General features: G+C 54.7%; 1 protein-coding gene and 1 pseudogene across 1 annotated transcript; one reads left to right on the top strand and one right to left on the bottom strand.

Annotated features, from left to right (window-relative positions):
* Window positions 1-2,920: 2,920 nt before the first annotated feature.
* Window positions 2,921-4,007, top strand: LOC115500339 (annotated as a pseudogene).
* Window positions 4,008-6,562: 2,555 nt separating this feature from the next.
* Window positions 6,563-14,963, bottom strand: LOC115500996 (fructosamine 3 kinase related protein). The gene is made up of 6 exons (XM_030295806.1): window positions 14,792-14,963; window positions 10,491-10,642; window positions 10,026-10,117; window positions 9,011-9,093; window positions 7,837-7,959; window positions 6,563-7,636 (listed from the first exon to the last, which is right to left on the bottom strand). Exons 1-6 carry the CDS (start codon window positions 14,930-14,932, stop codon window positions 7,298-7,300), a joined length of 930 nt encoding a protein of 309 aa, XP_030151666.1. The 5' UTR covers window positions 14,933-14,963; the 3' UTR covers window positions 6,563-7,297.
* Window positions 14,964-15,854: the final 891 nt, after the last annotated feature.

Here is a 15,854-nt window from a genome sequence, read left to right as displayed (position 1 = left end):
CCGGGGAGGCACGGGGACGACGCAGACGCCAGCCGGGGCGGAGCTCGCTCTCCGCGGGGGCGGCGCCGGGTCCTCGCGGCCTGCGGGCTCCGGGCTGTCCAACCCTTGCGCGCGGGTGGCGGGTGCGGTCAGGTCCGCGCGAGCGGTGGGGGAACGGACCCAGCCCGAGGGCGAGGGCAGACAGAGAGCTTCCCGAGGGGGACAGAAGTGGGGGCGGTGCCCCTCTGCATGTGTCCACACAGTCAGGGTGCCCCGACAATCCGGGGTGCGGCCCACCCTGTAGAGCCTGACACCGCCACCCCCCACCCCCCCCACCCCCGGCCGGAGGTTCCAGGAGCCCTCGCTGGCCCTCTGCCCAGGCTTCAGCAGGACTTAGAGGACATAGTCTAGGGTAGAGCCCACTGTCCCTGGGACCCAGGTCACAGGTCACAGTCCTGGCTAGGTCTCACACTGTCCAAACAAGGCTAGGGGTCTTGACCACATCCTATCCAGCCCCAGGCACTACCCAGCGACACTCGTTGCTCGTGTTGGGCTTGTTCATCAGGGCACCTGGTGGCCATCAGAGATAGAGACTGCTCTGGGGGTTCTGATAACGTGGCCAACCCCACCCAGAGCCAGAGCCCTGTTAAGAGACCTGCTGCCCTGGAGAGGGAACTTCAAAACACACGTGGCCATGTGCACACAGGCACGCACACACCTATGCACACGCATGCACAAGGTCATTGCAGAAGAGCAGGGGGTGGGAGAGACTGTGTGGCCATCTTGGGAAAAGCATCTGCCCCTCCACCTCTCCCTCCTCCTAGCTTTTTTCTCTGAGTTGGTGAAGCCCTTCCCATTGCATCTTGAGGCAGGATTCCTGTAGATTTGGGCTCCTGCACATCTATCTGCAAATGTCTTTATTCTCGACTGATAGTTTGGCAGGGTATGGAATTCCAGGCTGGATATGAGGTCCTGTTCTTTCACAACGGAGAAGCTCCTGCTCTAGTGCTTTCCAGCTCATTTGCTGTTGAGAAATTTGAAGCCATTTTGATTGTTGTAAAGCCATTTTGATTCTGTTTGTGTGGAAACTGTTCTCTGGAGGCTTTTAGGGTCTTCTCTGTGTCACCAATATCTGACAATTTCCCAGGGAGGTGGTTGGGGTGAGTTTCCTGCCATCCCCAAGGCAGGACACATGAGCTGTTTCAGGATGGACACTCTCTGAGGTTGTCTTCAGCTCCTTATGATTCCCTCCCTGTTTCCTCTGTTCTCTTTTCCAGAATTACAAATATTTGCTCTAAAGTTGGTCCCCGAACTGCCAGGGTTAGGCACCCGTGAGCCTCCAGGCACCCTGGGGGAGATGCTCATTGCACGCCACAGGCATGGTTTGCCCAAGCAGGGTCTGAACGTGGCAGGTGGCAGTGGCACACATCTTACAGGCCCCGAAACCCAGGCACTTGGGGTCCCTCCCCAGACCTCCCAGCTCCTGTCTGAGCAACCGAATCCTCAGTGAGAAGACACATGCCAAGGAGAGTACTTTGACTTTGCAAACTGGTCTCACCCTCCTCTCAAAGCCGCATTTGACTTTGGGTTTGGTCAAAAGCTCAGTAGGAAGATGTGACTCGGGTACATGCAAACGGCCCCAGGAGCTGAGTCCCCTTTCTCCCTATAGCCAGTCTCCTGGTTCTCCTGACTCTCCAAGAACCAGAATTATGGCTGCTAAGGTGCGGAAGGCACCCAACTGGAACACAAACACAGACAACTGTGACAGTTCTTGGGGCTCAGACATGTCACGAGTGTGGATCTAGGGGGAGGACAGACTGAGGTAATGATGGGGCCGTGTGCACTGGAGGGACTCCCCTGCTTGTTCAGATCCCTCACTTGACATGGAGTCCAGTGGTACCAAGAAGGGCAACGCAGCCCACAGTTGAGTGGGGGCATTTGCAACGGTGCTCAGAAACGGGGCACCAGGCAGGCAGCGGGGTGGGGGGGGGCGGGGGGTGTCCCAAGCCTCTGGCTGCAGCCTGAGCCAGCAGGGACGCTGTCGAGGTGTCACTGCCAGTCCCTCACCCTGGCCTCCACCAGGAACTGGGCTGGGGCCGTGCCCTCAGGAAGAGGAGTGTTTGCAGAAAGGAAGGGGTTCTGCCACCTCCTGAGAACTCAGATAGCTGCAATCACTCTGATTGCTGCTTCCAAACATATTCCAGCACAGCCACATACTTCTGCCCAGGAGGAAACCCAGGCAGAGAGGCTAGTCTCACACAATATGTCTTTGGAAGCAAATTTCACTGGGAGAACAGGGAGGACAGAGAAAGTGTCCCCGCAAGAGGGGAGAGACGCACCGCGTACAGGCAGGCACTCCGGCCGGGAAGCTCAGCTGGGCGGCCGGGGGTGGGGGGGGTGTCATTATCAGCCCCCTTTATGAAGGAGGGATCCAGACCTCAGGTGACTCACCTAGGAGCCCCCCGTGCTGGCCCTCAACTCCAAGCGCAGTGTGGTTCCCGTCATGCCAGAGGTGGAGGGCCCAGAGTCTTCCAAGAGGACCTTTCCAGTTCCCAACCCTACACTAGGACTGTCCAGGGACACGTGAGTCAGTCTGGAACGAAGTGCCACCCTCTGCCAGGGCTGCGTGCACTGCTCTGCAGCAACTTGAACTTCTTTCCAAACTTGCCTTTTCCGCCCTTATTTTGGCTGTGATTCCGGTTCCCTCTGAATCCCAGAGTGAGCCAAATACCCCCCATAACATACCTCCGGTTTACAGGTGTCCCTCCAGCACCGCCCTGCAGAGCAAACAGGAAGCCCCCACAGCCGCCTGGACCCACAGACATGGGGCAGCCCAGGGTCAGACCCTTGTCCACAGCGGTCCCCTCCCGTCTGCCCCCCACCCCCTGCCACCGCCAGCAGTTGGAGCCTAGAATCAACCTAAAAGAGGTCCCCATCCCAGCGGCCTGTGTGGGAACAAAATGGCAGCCCCCACGCTGCGGGGTTTGTCTTGTTTATCCAGAGCTTTAGGATGGTGGACTGGGCAGCCAGTCCTGGTAACTCAGTCCACAGTTGTAGTTCCAGTGAGATCTAAACAACGTTTCACACCACCTACTTATGACCCAAATACAAATCAGAAAAGGAGTTTATAGAACATGCCCGGAAAGCAGGACTGGTCATTCCTCTGGAACGTTTGGAGCATCCCCTACACCTGGCCTGTACAGCTGGCATCTTTGATGCCTATGTTCCTCTAGAGGGTGATGCTCACTTGTCCTCTCTCCTGAAGGAAGGACTGGCACAGAGAAGTGAGTGGTTGAAGAAGAAGGTGACATCACAATTGTCAGTCCGGAAGATAAAGAGAACATGATCCGAATTTTAAAATAAAGGACTTCCCTGAAAAATCTAAGGATATTTTTATTGAAGCCCACTTTTGTCTAAACAACTCAGACCATGACTGACTTCATACCTTGGACATGGTCGGGCACATCAGATATAAGAACGTCCACTGGAGCTTCATGGAGTCTTTAGAACCACCTCAGGTGGTTCAGGTTCACTGTTCAAGTCTGATGAACCAGGGCAACATATATGGCCAGCTCACCATCTGCACGCACACCCAGCAGACTCTGGCCATCTATGACCAGTTTGGCTGGTTGATGTATGGACAGGAAGGTGTGCCCAGGGATGTCCTGGAGTATGTTGTGTTTGGAAAGCACCTGGTAAATCCCTATGGGAGCTAGAGAATGCATGGCAAGGTCATGCCCCCATGGGCACCCCCTAAGCAGCCCATCCTTAAGATGGTGATGATCCCTGGGCCCCAGCTGAAACCCGGAGAAGACTGTGAGGAGTCACAAGGAGAGGCCCAAAACTTCAGCAACCCTGATGGCAAAAATGACTCCTGGGGTGAAACGTGGCTGATGACACGGCCAGAAGCTGTGGAGTCTGGGAATGTGCAGTCAGTCATCTCTTCATCATGCTGTAGAAAGATCTACCTTTGTCCTCTCCTGTCCTGCTTGGGTGTTTTCAGCTGTCTCCTTGGCAACCACGGCTGATGGCTGGGCCCAGGTGGGTGGCTGATATGCACAGCCACGAACCTTCTTCTTCCTTTTTAAACTGTGTGTCTAGCAGCTGAGTCTCAACGAAGAGTATGTTTGGATACCTGTTTTTCCTGCAGCAGAGACCATCAGGAAGAGACTGGCAGAATTTTCTTTTTAATTACAAGGCAGGGATCAGAATTTGAAATAAAACACTGTCAGGGTGTTGGACAAAAGAAAAAAATAATAAACCTAAAAGAGCTCTCAACACCCAAGCCCTGGAGACACACACTTGATTCCACTGGTTATAGGATCTCCTGGCGCTTCAGTTAGACTTGACAGACGGAAAGTGAACAGGATGTGGGGACAAAGGGAGATGAATGCCTGAGGCACATGAAATCGTAGTGATGATAAACTGAGGAGGGGGTCACTCAGCCCCTGCACTCAAGATCCTGTGAAGGGTGAACCCTGGGAGGGCACAGCCAGCTGTGGCCCCTGGATGTGGCAACGCGGCCTGAAGCCTTATCGGTGCGGATGGTGCTGTGGGGACTCTGGCTGTGCACTGGCATCCCGGTTCATCTAGACACCAAGGTCTCAGCCCCGCCCTCGTCAAAAGGATGCACAAAAGCTTTGGGGCAGGAGGTAAAGATCAGCTCCCTGAGGTCTCTTTGGCGGACAGGCCCACAGGGCAGACCATGAGGCATTCTGACACAAGAGCCCATCTGAGGAAGAAGCAGGACCCAACCCCCCCAGAGATGTGGCCCGACAGGCCGGACCTCCCTCGGGCTCTGCTGCCTCGCGGTGTCCGCCCCGCCCCGCCCTGAAGGACACGGACCTCTCTCGGCCAAGGGGTCCAGGAGCCCAGACCAGAGCTCATCCTATGGGTCTAGTGGAATCTTCCCAATAATCCGGGCGCCAGCAGGCTGCTCCACAAGGGTGGGAGGCAGGCTGCTGCTGGGACACCGTCACACAGCTGCCCTCCGAAAGCGTGCCTGGAAATTAGCACTCCTCCCCTGTTTCTGCCAGCTCGACCTGCCCTGAACCCAGAAAACAGAGTGATTTCCATATTGGGAAATTCATCCTCAGATGACACGTAGACAGGGGCTTTCATGGATGGCTCTGAGGAGGTTCACAGGCCCTTGGGTCTGACGTTTATACAATTTTGGCAACTCTTTATAAAAAAAAATGTATAAAAAATTATGAATACAGGGGCATCTGGGTGGCTCAGTCAATTGAACGTCCGACTCTTGGTTTTGGCTCAGGTCATGACCTTGAAGTTTGTGAGATGGAGCCCCATGTCAGTCTCTTCACTGACAGTGCAGAGCCTGCTTGGGATTCTCTCTCTCTCTCTGCCCCTCCCCTGCTCACATTCTCTCAAAATAAGTAAACATTAAAAAAAAAAAGAAAAAACATGAGTCAAAATTAAGTACAAAAGTAGGTATTTTATTTATTTTTTTATCTTGAGAGAGAGAAGGAGCAAACAGGGGAGGGGCAGAGAGAGGGGGAGAGAATCCCAAGCAGACGCCCTACTCAGCACAGAACCTGACACAGGGCTCGATCCCACAACCCTGGGATCATGACCTTAGCGGAAGTCAAGAGTTAGACGCTCAGCTCACTGAGCCCCCCAGGCACCCCAGAAAAGCAGATATTATAGAAAGCAACAGGAACAGAGTTTAAAAAGCTGCAAGTACTACACTAAAGCCAGGAGACATTGAAATACTGTGTGTGCGCTAAGCACCCACCACACCTCTGCAATATGCATCCTGCGGGTCAGCCCTGGCCACACGCTCCCAGGAGTAGCCTCTCGGGATGGCCACTCTCCTTGCCCCGAGACTCTTGCAGTGCCCGGCAGCCAGGGAGGCTGCCCCACCCTCTCAGGACAGCTCTGGTGGTCACTGTCCACCAGACTTTGCGGAGAGACTGAGAACAGCTGTCACACAGCACCTGTCAAAGAGAAGCAGACCTCCAGCTACTCCTGCCTTTATTTGGAAGCTCTGTGCTATTCTCTATTGAACAAAATCAAGAAAAAAAACTGCTCTTTTAAGAAACAACATTTGGGGGCACCTGGGTGGCTCAGTCAGTTAAGCATCCAACTTTTAACTTCAGTTCAGGTTGTGATCTCATGGTTCGTGAGTTCAAGCCCCACATCGGGCTCTGCCCTGACAGCACAGAGCCTGCTTGGGATTCTCTCTCTCTCCCTCTCTGCACCTCCCCTGCTCTCTCTCTCTCTCTCTCTCTCTCTCAAAAATAAATAAGTAAACATTAAGACAAAATATGGGCGCCTGGGTGGCTCAGTCGGTTGAGTGTCCGACTTTGGCTCAGGTCGTGATCTCACGGTTCGTGGATTCGAGCCCCGCATCGGGCTCTGTACTGACAGCTCGCAGCCTGGAGCCTGCTTCTGATTCTGTGTCTCCCTCTCTCTTTGCCCCTCCCTCGCTCAAGCTCTGTTTCTCTCTCTTAAAAATAAACATTAAAAAAAAAAAAACAAAAACAGTTGTGCCTATTTATAATCACAATACATTACAAAGGTTTCTTGGTAAACAGCTAAGACAAACACTGACTTACGATGCAAATAAAGGAAACCACTGAAAGTTTATTCAAATTTTTATGCAAAAGGATTTATTGGCATCAATGTCATTCATGAATATTTCCCATCACTCAAAGACTGAGGAAAGAAGAACCACTGGTTTAGCACTTTCTTACGCAAACAAACAACCCTACACACTTTAAAACGCAGACATGATGGGGTGCTATCACAGGCGATTCAAAGGTTCCTAAATTACCTAAGACCAGCAGCTTGGTCCCTCCCAGAATCAGCTTCCAGACCTGTCAGCCTGCAGCAGGGCGCAGAGGTGGCACAGAAAGAAAGTGAATGTGCTAGCTTTGAAACTGGTTGTTAGAAGACGTCCTCAGTAGGGTTTCATGTCTACACCCAAGTCTAACTCTTCGAGAAGCATCTTCCGGAACATCAGAGTCATTCCTGGAGCTGAGACAGAAGGAGCCGGGGAAGCGTCCTCAGCAGCGCCTGGCACGCCTGGCCGCTTCCTTTCTCGGCCTTCAGGACAGCAGTGTTTTCAACTCGGCCCATGCTCCACGGGTCCCTCTGGTCACAGCGAATTTCCGGTGAGGTTTCATCCAGCAATGAAGTCTAACAGAATGTACAACCTCCAGAGGACAAAACCTTTCTCCCTCGTACGCTACAAGGCTTGGGAAGTTAGTCTGAAGATTCGGGGAGGAAGGCCTGAGGAAGAGGGCTGTGGGGACAGGAGGCGCCGGCCACAGGTGTGTGGCTAGGACCTGAATCAATCTCATTTGATGAGATTCCTCATGATACTCAGGGAGGACCCTCTATACCCTGATCCGAAGTGGTTCCAGTGGTTCAAATAGTGGAAGAGTTGATACAACTGCAGGCGCGCCTCAAACCCTGGGGCCTTGGGGATTGCACTGTGGTAGGCAGAGTAGAAGGAACGGCTGAAGCCCCCAAACATGCCAGCTATCGCCAGCTCGTATTCTGAGTGGCCATAGAAAGAAGCCGGATCAAAAATGATGGGCCCAGAGGAGTCCTCCGCCACGTTCCCTCCCCAGAGATCTCCATGCAGCAGGGCTGGGACGATGTCCAGGTCACGAAACAGGTCAGGGATCTTTAGCTGCGGAGGAAATTCGTCCTCAGCAAAGAGACCGACACGTGTCGGAGGGCCGCAGATGCGTTTCTGAGTGTGGTTCAACCGCCCAAGCAGAGCGCGGCGCAGACGCACACGGACACACGCAGAGCTCAGGCACCGGCCAGCCTCACCCCACCTGCCTCAGGGCCACCCCTGTCGGGTTTGCAGGGCAAGGCTCCCCTCACCTGCAGGGCAGACCAGAGCTCCAGGGCCTCCCTGTCCCCAGACCCCTTCTCCACCATGTCCATCTGGGGCTGAATGCGCTGCCGGGCGTAGAAGGTGACCCAGTCCTCCTGCCAGACATTCACCTGCGTGGACAAAGAAGATGCCAGACCAGGACGAGGAAGCCCAAAGTGGAGAGGCACCGCTGCGAGGGCAGGCTGTGGAAAGGCGTGCCGGCCGACCGGCAGACGGTGCCTCGCAGATGGGATCGGGACCCCAGACCCTGTCCCAGAAGCGGGGACTCTCCCAGTGCAGAGCAACAGAGGCCACTCCAAGGAGCTCTAGGATGCCTTCTTTCCATCTGGACTCACGTGGGAGCACAGCAGCCAGAGCCGGCTAGCCTTCCCCGACCATAGCTCATTGCCGGCCATCCACTTGGCCCCAAGGACCCCTCTTCCGCCCCTCCCAACGCTGACCATCAGAAGGGAAGCAACAGACGCACACGAGAGCGCAGAGCACAGAAAAGCACTCACACGTGTACGTGTCCGTACGCACACAGGGCAAGCTACAGGCAGGCGAGGAAGGGGCAGAGCCAGCTGAAACACCCAGGAACCCCATGGGGCAGGTGGGACCGGGGAACCCCAGCTGTCAGCCACTCACCACCCCAAGCAGGTCCCTGGACAACCTCTCACGACATTTCAAAACCTGAACAGTGTCTCCTGTGCCCCCGCGCACATCAGGGAGCCCCTGAAAGTCTTCCAGGTCACTCAGTATTCCTCTTCAGAGAAGCCGCAGCTTCCTCCAAGAGCACAGCCACTGTCCTCCGCACCCAGCATGTGCTGGGCATCAAGTGGAGCCCCTGGACTGAAATTCCCGGGGAGTCAACCACAAAATCATAAAACTGGAAGGTACAATCCCTGTGCATCGTGCTATCGTTGAGGGTTTAGTATCAAGGAAATTTTCCTGAATTCCTAAGTTTTACCCACCTTGACACCCAGCATCCTGACTTGCTGGTCCTGTTTCTCTCAGCTTATCTAGCACATGAGGTGTGTAAACCTCATGCCAGCCTCTTAAAAATTAGCAAAGAAAAAAGGGAGCAAAGACTTTAAACCAAACTTCATAAGGAAGGGGGAGGGTGTTCTTTTCCTGAGCGGCTGACCTGCCTGGAACACGGAGCAAAGGGCCGGTGTCGCTCACCTGGGGAAGGTACCCACAGCATGTCACCACGTCAAACCCGAACTGGTCCACGAAGGGCCGTTCTGCCCGCCCGCCTCCTTTCCCTTGCAAAAGGAAAACAAGAAGGATGACTAGTTCCCACGCTCCCTCGGGCTGCTCGAGGGGCTCAGGGCATTGAGGCCTGTCCTGGGTGTGCCCTTCCCCCACGCCCCGTCTAGAGACAGAGCAGGGCCTGGGTCTGCACAGACCCCCAGGACCCGGGAACAGAGCCTGCTCCAATACACTCAACTACGGCCGGGAGAGGCACCAGAGGGCGCTGAGCGCTAAGCGCAGGCACAACACTGCCTGAAAAGGAGGAAAACCACCTGCCTGGACCCAGCAGGAGAGGAGGGCTCTCAGGGGCCAGCCCAGCTCTTGCACGTGAGAAGAATAAACTGCGGGGATCTGAACTGGCCTCCTTTGCATCCTCTGCGTCTCCCCCAAACTCAGAGCAAACCCCAAAGGCCTGAACTACATGTGGCTTGGAAGGGGTGGGCGGAATCTGACAGGGTCTGTCTAACACAGCAGATTCTCGGCCACCTGTCCCTGGTGTGTCGGCCACTCTGTTAGCACAGTGACCCCGTGGGCTGCACATGGATTATCACGTGCCAAAGGATAAAAATACTGGAAGATACTCTCAGTGCTAACACTGAGCTGTAGAAATGTCGATGTGAGGGCTGCCATGCTGTGCCTCACGTGTGGCTATTCTTAGAAGAGGCACCACACAGAAAGCCAGGGCAACCTTGACGGGCTTTCTTCTGGGGAATGAGGGTGAAAGGAACCAAACATGACGGGGTTTCAAGTCCAGGACATGCTTCCCTTCCAAATGCACTGTGACACAGGACAGGCACCCCAGACACGTGGCCCTGGGGTTGACGCTCCTTTCCTTTGCCATCAACACAGACCTGACCCTCCTTCAGCCGTGGCAGGACCCCACCCACGCACCCACGCTGGCCAAATGTCCTTGAGGGGCCCTTGCACTCGCGCAGCCCCATACCCACGGTGCCGGCCTCCTTCTGGAGCGTCTCCCCAAGCCTCTTGTTCTCTAGATGCAGGTCTGCGAGCTGGGCTCCAAGCTTTGCAGCATGACTGTGAAACAAACAGCATCAGCTAAGTGTGTGGCACACAAACACGGGGACACAGCCACCCGTAGTCTCAGGCCACATAAAGCAGGTTAGGGGACAGGACGTCTGCTTTGGTGGAGCAAAGGGGACAAGAAGGACCCTGGCTGTTTGATGGTCTCTCCCAGCCTTTCCGTGGCTGCTGGGTTGTCAGCGTCTCACCTGGGGAGATCCCTTTCCCATTTGCCTTTGGCGTGCGGAGTATGTGTCACTCTCTGCAGAACCCATGATGTGTGAGGTCATGGGTTCCTCAAAATTACACCCTCAGATGCAAGCTTTCAGGTAAGGAACCCCTCGGAAAGAAAACAAAGACAACCAAAGGAGAAGGTGCCAAGACAGACCTGCTCAGATAGCGCATGTCCAAATGCTCCATCACCAGCATGCTGCCGCCTCCCGGGGCGTCGAGGACCTTGATGGGCTTGGGCGCTTTCACTGTGCCCGTTCTCAGGATGGCCATTAGACTTGCCATCTCACCTTCAAACATTCTCTTGGCCTTTCCGAAAAATAACGGAGATGAAGAGAAGGGAGAGCAAGATTACTTCCGGAAAGGTTCTACTTGGACATGTTTTCTTGAGCATTACAATTTCTTCTTAACGTTTTTTTAACATTTACTTATTTTTGAGAGCGGGCGAGCGAGAGAGCACGTTGGTGCACATGCACGTATGAGCAGGGGAGGGGCAGAGAGAGAGGGACACAGGGTCCCACGAAGGCTCCAGGCTCCAAGCTGTCAGTACAGAGCCCCATGCGGGGCTTGAACTCACAAACAGTGAGATCATGACCTGAGCGGAAGGCAGACACTTAACCGACCGAGCCCCACTGGCACCGGCACCCCACGAGCATTACAATTTCAGTCCAAGGCTGTCCTGACTGCAGACTCAGCAGACACAGGCAGCTTTTCTAGCTTTTCGGCAGAGTGGATTACACGCTCTGAAGCTGCACGGGGGTAAGAGCGACGATACTTCCTCATTCTGGACCCTAATCTGCACTCTCGTGAGTCTCTCCTGGGAGGGAAGTAAAAGGCCTCTCACATTCCACTGAGCACCTAGTGTGGAGCCAGACTGTGTACGTGGGCCATCGTCAGACAGCACCTCACCCGCAGTCCTGTCCCACCAGACCCTCCACCTGCACAGGCCAGGAACCAGGGGCCACCTCTCACTGGGTCTGAGGGCACCTCCCACCTCGCCCAGGAAGACATCCCAACTAGAGCGCCACGTCCATCCTCTCCCCCAGACTGCAGCAACCATCCTTACTTCGTCTTCTTGCTGACCACGGCAGGGGCCCTTACCGAAGGCAAATCCCACCCTGGAACACACCCTGAGCTAGCACCCTGAGCTGCCACAGCAGCCGGGATCTGGCCCCGGCCACTTCCCTATGCTCATCTGGGGCCCCTTCCCCAGGCCCCACCCCATAGCTCCATGCACCGCTGTGCACACACCGCACATGCACACACATCCCTGTGCCCTGGGTTACAGCCTTCTTTTAGTTGCCCAAAGATCGAAGCTTCAATGTGCAGGGGCACGTCTGCTTGGAACACCACTCCCACCTTTTGCCAGGTCAGACCCTTCATCACCACACTTCAGATCTTAACATGTTCTGACTTCTCAGAAAAATCTGCCCTAACTTCCCACGCTAGGTAACTATTCCCTTCAAAAGTTTTTGTTTTTTTGGTTTTTTTTTTTTTATTTTGCTAGAGCATGCGAGCACAAGTAGGGGAGGGGCAGAAAGAGAGGGAGAGAGAGAATCCCAAGCAGGTTCCACACTGTCAGCGCAGAGCCGGATGCGGGGCTCGAACTCACAAACCGTGAGATCATGACCTGAGCCAAAGTCGAGTCGGACGTGTGACTGACTGAGCCACCTAGGCGCCCCACCACTCCCTTTAAAGTTGCTTTTATTTTAAGTCAAAATGTACACAGGCATGAGCAGAAAAGGGCACAAGCGGGAGCATCTGATTCCAATTCTCAGTAAGTCCAGACGTGGTGTGACCGCTGCCCGGAGGCTCCACAGCCCCCAGCCGCCTACTCCGCACAGATTTGCCTCGTCTGCTTTGTCCTTCGACATGCAGAGGCAGACAGTCTGGCTTCTAGGTCCCACTGCCTTTGTTATGCTGCTGCATCAACAGAGGTTATTCTCACTGCTGCACAGAGCTCCACAGCGCGAACATTCCGGAATGGGCTCACCCAGCATACTGGGGACAGACAGCTGGGCTTCCAGCATGGGGCTACTTATTGTCAGGACTGACCCTGTGACCTCAGCCAAGTTACTTAAAGTCTCTGTACCTGTGTCCGCACGCGTAAAAACGGGGTCAAAAACAGTACCAATCTCACAGGCTCACTGCCATAAGTAACTGAGTTAGCAGCCAACACTAGGCCCATTCCAAACACTTTATCAACGGTGCTATTATCATACTACCTTCTACCGAGGAGGAAGATAAGAGCTGTGCCTTGAGAATTTTCCAAACGTTCTCTTTAGGAAATAAAGGGAAAACGACTGGGCCCCGGCTGCATTTTGTACTAGAGCACTGGTCGCGAAAAGGAGAGTAAGGCGTAGAATAAAACCAATAATCACCTGCGGAGAGGTGCAGGGGGATCTGTGAACATAGCCAGAGGTGAAGCCTCCCTCACAGAAGTGTCTGCTGCTCCTCGAGAGGAGGGAGAAGTAGGCAGCAAGTGTGGGTAGGCCTACACAAAAGATCTGGAGCTTAAGGGAGGAGGAGGGGAGGAACCCAGCACGCAATTAGGCAAGACAGAGACGAATAATCTTATTTAGAGCGGTCAATTCAAGCGGGGTGAGAAGGAAAAGAGAAGAGCAATGGTGCAGTCTCCTCCGGGAAGGGTTGGAAGGTATTTTCACCTCCTACAAGGTAAAGCAATACAAAGTCCTGTTTCCCATACGACCGGCAGATGTTTATGCTACGGCCAGCACATCTGCATAACTCACATAGTATTTTCAAAGCAAGCTAGAAATTTGGAACTATCTACCAAAGGACAAGAAGGAACTTACGTGAGGAAGATTGGCAAAAAGAAAACGGACTTGGGGTGCTCACAGCTGGCTTGGTCAGTGGAGCGTGCGACTCAATCTTGGGGTTGTGAGTTCGAGCCCCACGTTGGGTGTAGAGATTACTTAAATATAAAATCTTAATATAAAAATAAAAAAAGAAAGGAGATGGACTTTGATGACAAAAGAAGAACCTGAAGAAATAGCACCAGAACAAGGCTTGACAAGTGTCACTAAGTGGACCTACTGTCATCATCAGAAAGTATTTGCTTCCCCTCTAACAAACACAGTCTTGAACTGTAAAAAATGCCAGCAAGGTCCAAACACAAACATGCCTTATAAACGGGAAGAACACACACCGGAGAAGCCCCCGCAGCAGGACGTGGGGAGGGACAGCACCCACACTAGGACCGTGTGAAGGCACTCCAAGCACAAATGCTGACAAATCCCTGAAAGGACGCAGCACTGGGCGCAGCTGATCTCCCCACAACAAAGGGCTGAAGGCTGGTCTAGGAGAGCAGCGCGTCAGAGAGAGATCATCCCCAACCACGGAGGGTGCGGCGCGCACCCGGGAAGAAAATGAAAACACCTGCAGGAGTGAACGAAAGCAAGCCAGGTGTGCGATACGCGGCCCTGGTCCTGGGGTCATTCCCTGCAGCCCCGTTTGCAACAAGGCATTGCCTGATCCCGCCCATTGCCTAGGGGAGCCAGCCTGGGCCTTCCAGAGGAGAGTCCTGGGGTGACCCACCCAGACTGGGCAGCGAGGTGACACCAACACCCAGGGGGAAGCACAAGGTCAGCAGCAGTGAGGTTCACCTACTTTCCACAGGGCCCTCTCCAAGTTCCTGAAGGAACAGAAGTTTTTGGAGTGGGTGGCCCGTCCCCCCAGGCCTATGTTGACACCCGCAATGTGACGGTGTTAGAAGGCGATCAGGCTCCATGTGGCTGGAGCCCTCATACTGGGACCAGGGCTCTTAGGAAAGAGGCCCCAGAGGGCTCCCTTGCCCATGTGACAGGTGCGGACACAGGGAGAAGTCCCCTTCCCCATCACGAAGTGGGCTGTCACCAGACACCTTCCAGCGCCCAGAGGGGAGAAGAGCCGTCTGCTCTCAAGCTGTCCGCTCTGTGCTCTCCGTTACCCCGCGCGCCCCAATGACCGAGGCGGTGGCTACGTTATCTTCGGTAATTCAGAAAGGTCCCAGGACGAGAGAGGCTTCTACTACCAGCCCTTGTTCAAAACTCCCCAAACAGGGGACTTTCTCAAAGGAGCGGCCGCAGGCATCACTGGAAAACCATCCCCAGCACCCACCACCCACACCACAGCAGGGAGCAAACCTGGGCGCAGGGGTCCCCAGAGGGCTGCCTACAGGGTCCGCTAACCTGCCCAGGGCTGACAGGACGGATTCCGGGTGCACGACCCCAGGATCGCCCAGACGCAGCCATGACGGCCAAGGGCTTCACCAAGGACCACCACCCTGTGGCCCTCCTGTGCGGCCCCCACCCCCACGCCAGACCCCGAATCGCGGACCTCCGACCCCCTAGACTCGGGACCAGGACCCCAGATCCCGCCCCGGGCCTGCAGCCCCACCCAGACCCCAATCGCCGACCACCACCCACCCACCCCGGCCCCGCCCACGGCGGCCCTGACCTCCGCCTTGGAGTTCACTTTCACAAACACGCGTCCTCTGTCCGTGTCGTAACTCTGGCCCTGGCTAATGCACCCGCCCCCCGAGTGACCCGTAGCCTTGACGAAGTCGCAGCCCAGCTCCCGCCTCAGCAGAGCCTCCATGTTCAACGAAGCGCGGTGGCAGACTGCCTCAGGCTGGGGGAAAGCTAGCGGCAGAGACGCACAGTGATTGGGTGAGGTGTGGGAGGGGCGGGATCGAGCCGCAAGAGCTCCCAGGGATTGGGTGAGACACCACGGGAACGGGGTGAGATGCTGAGGGGCGGGACCGGGCCGCCAGGACACCCGGCAATTGGGTGAGACGCTGAGGGGCGGGACCGGGCCTCTAGAACTCTGAGGAGCAGCGGGTCTCTTCCGGCGGTTGTGAAGTTGATAACTGGTGGTAAGCGAGAGAGCTCCCCCTTCCGGCCGCCGTGTCCATCTTAGGAGAGATTGTCTTCTATTCCTGCCCAAACACGTGATTGTCGGTTAGCCTCCGTCTCCCCACCTAGAAGAGCGATCGGAGTCAGCTTTGCTTCCTGTGTTAGTTGAGGCTCTCCAGAGGAGAGGGGACAGGATATGTACCCGGAAAGAGAGGTTAGTTTTAAGGGTGGGCTCTGTTAACCTTAAAAGTAATAAAAAATAATAAAACAGTTATTTACCAGCAAAGATGGGATTATTTGGGAATAGCAGAGACTTGCTTGGCAGGGTAAGTAGACTTGCCAGAACCAGGGGCAAGTCTGGAGAACGGGGAGAGGAGAGGGAGCTGTAAGCGAGACACATGGATGACACCAGGTGCTGGTGACACCAGGTGCTGGACACAAGTCAGACAGTGAAGTCATTATTCGCAGCAACAATAAATTAAGTAAAAACTGCATAAACAATAGAGGACCCGATATATTTGCAGTAGAAGTGGCTCCAAAGTCTACAATAGTTGGTCAACATGTGATGCCTCTGCAGGAACGACAAGACTGGGTATGTTACTGTGTGTATTCCCTTGTATCTTAAATACTGTTTTCTACTTGAGGCTATCAAACTAAGAACTAGT

The sequence above is a fragment of the Lynx canadensis genome, chromosome E1, assembly GCF_007474595.2.
Source record: "Lynx canadensis isolate LIC74 chromosome E1, mLynCan4.pri.v2, whole genome shotgun sequence".
Lineage (NCBI taxonomy): Eukaryota > Metazoa > Chordata > Mammalia > Carnivora > Felidae > Lynx > Lynx canadensis.
Note: the sequence above shows the minus strand (reverse complement) of the source record. Positions and strands in the feature narration are given on the sequence as shown.

Excerpts from the sequence above, each read along its gene's own strand:
- LOC115500996 (XM_030295806.1), bottom strand. The coding sequence starts at position 14,932 with ATGGAGGCTCTGCTGAGGCGGGAGCTGGGCTGCGACTTCGTCAAGGCT. Across the intron at positions 10,643-14,791 it reads AAGTGAACTCCAAGGCGGAG|GCCAAGAGAATGTTTGAAGG; the intron begins GTCAGGGCCGCC and ends TTTTTCGGAAAG. Across the intron at positions 10,118-10,490 it reads GACATGCGCTATCTGAGCAG|TCATGCTGCAAAGCTTGGAG; the intron begins GTCTGTCTTGGC and ends TTTGTTTCACAG.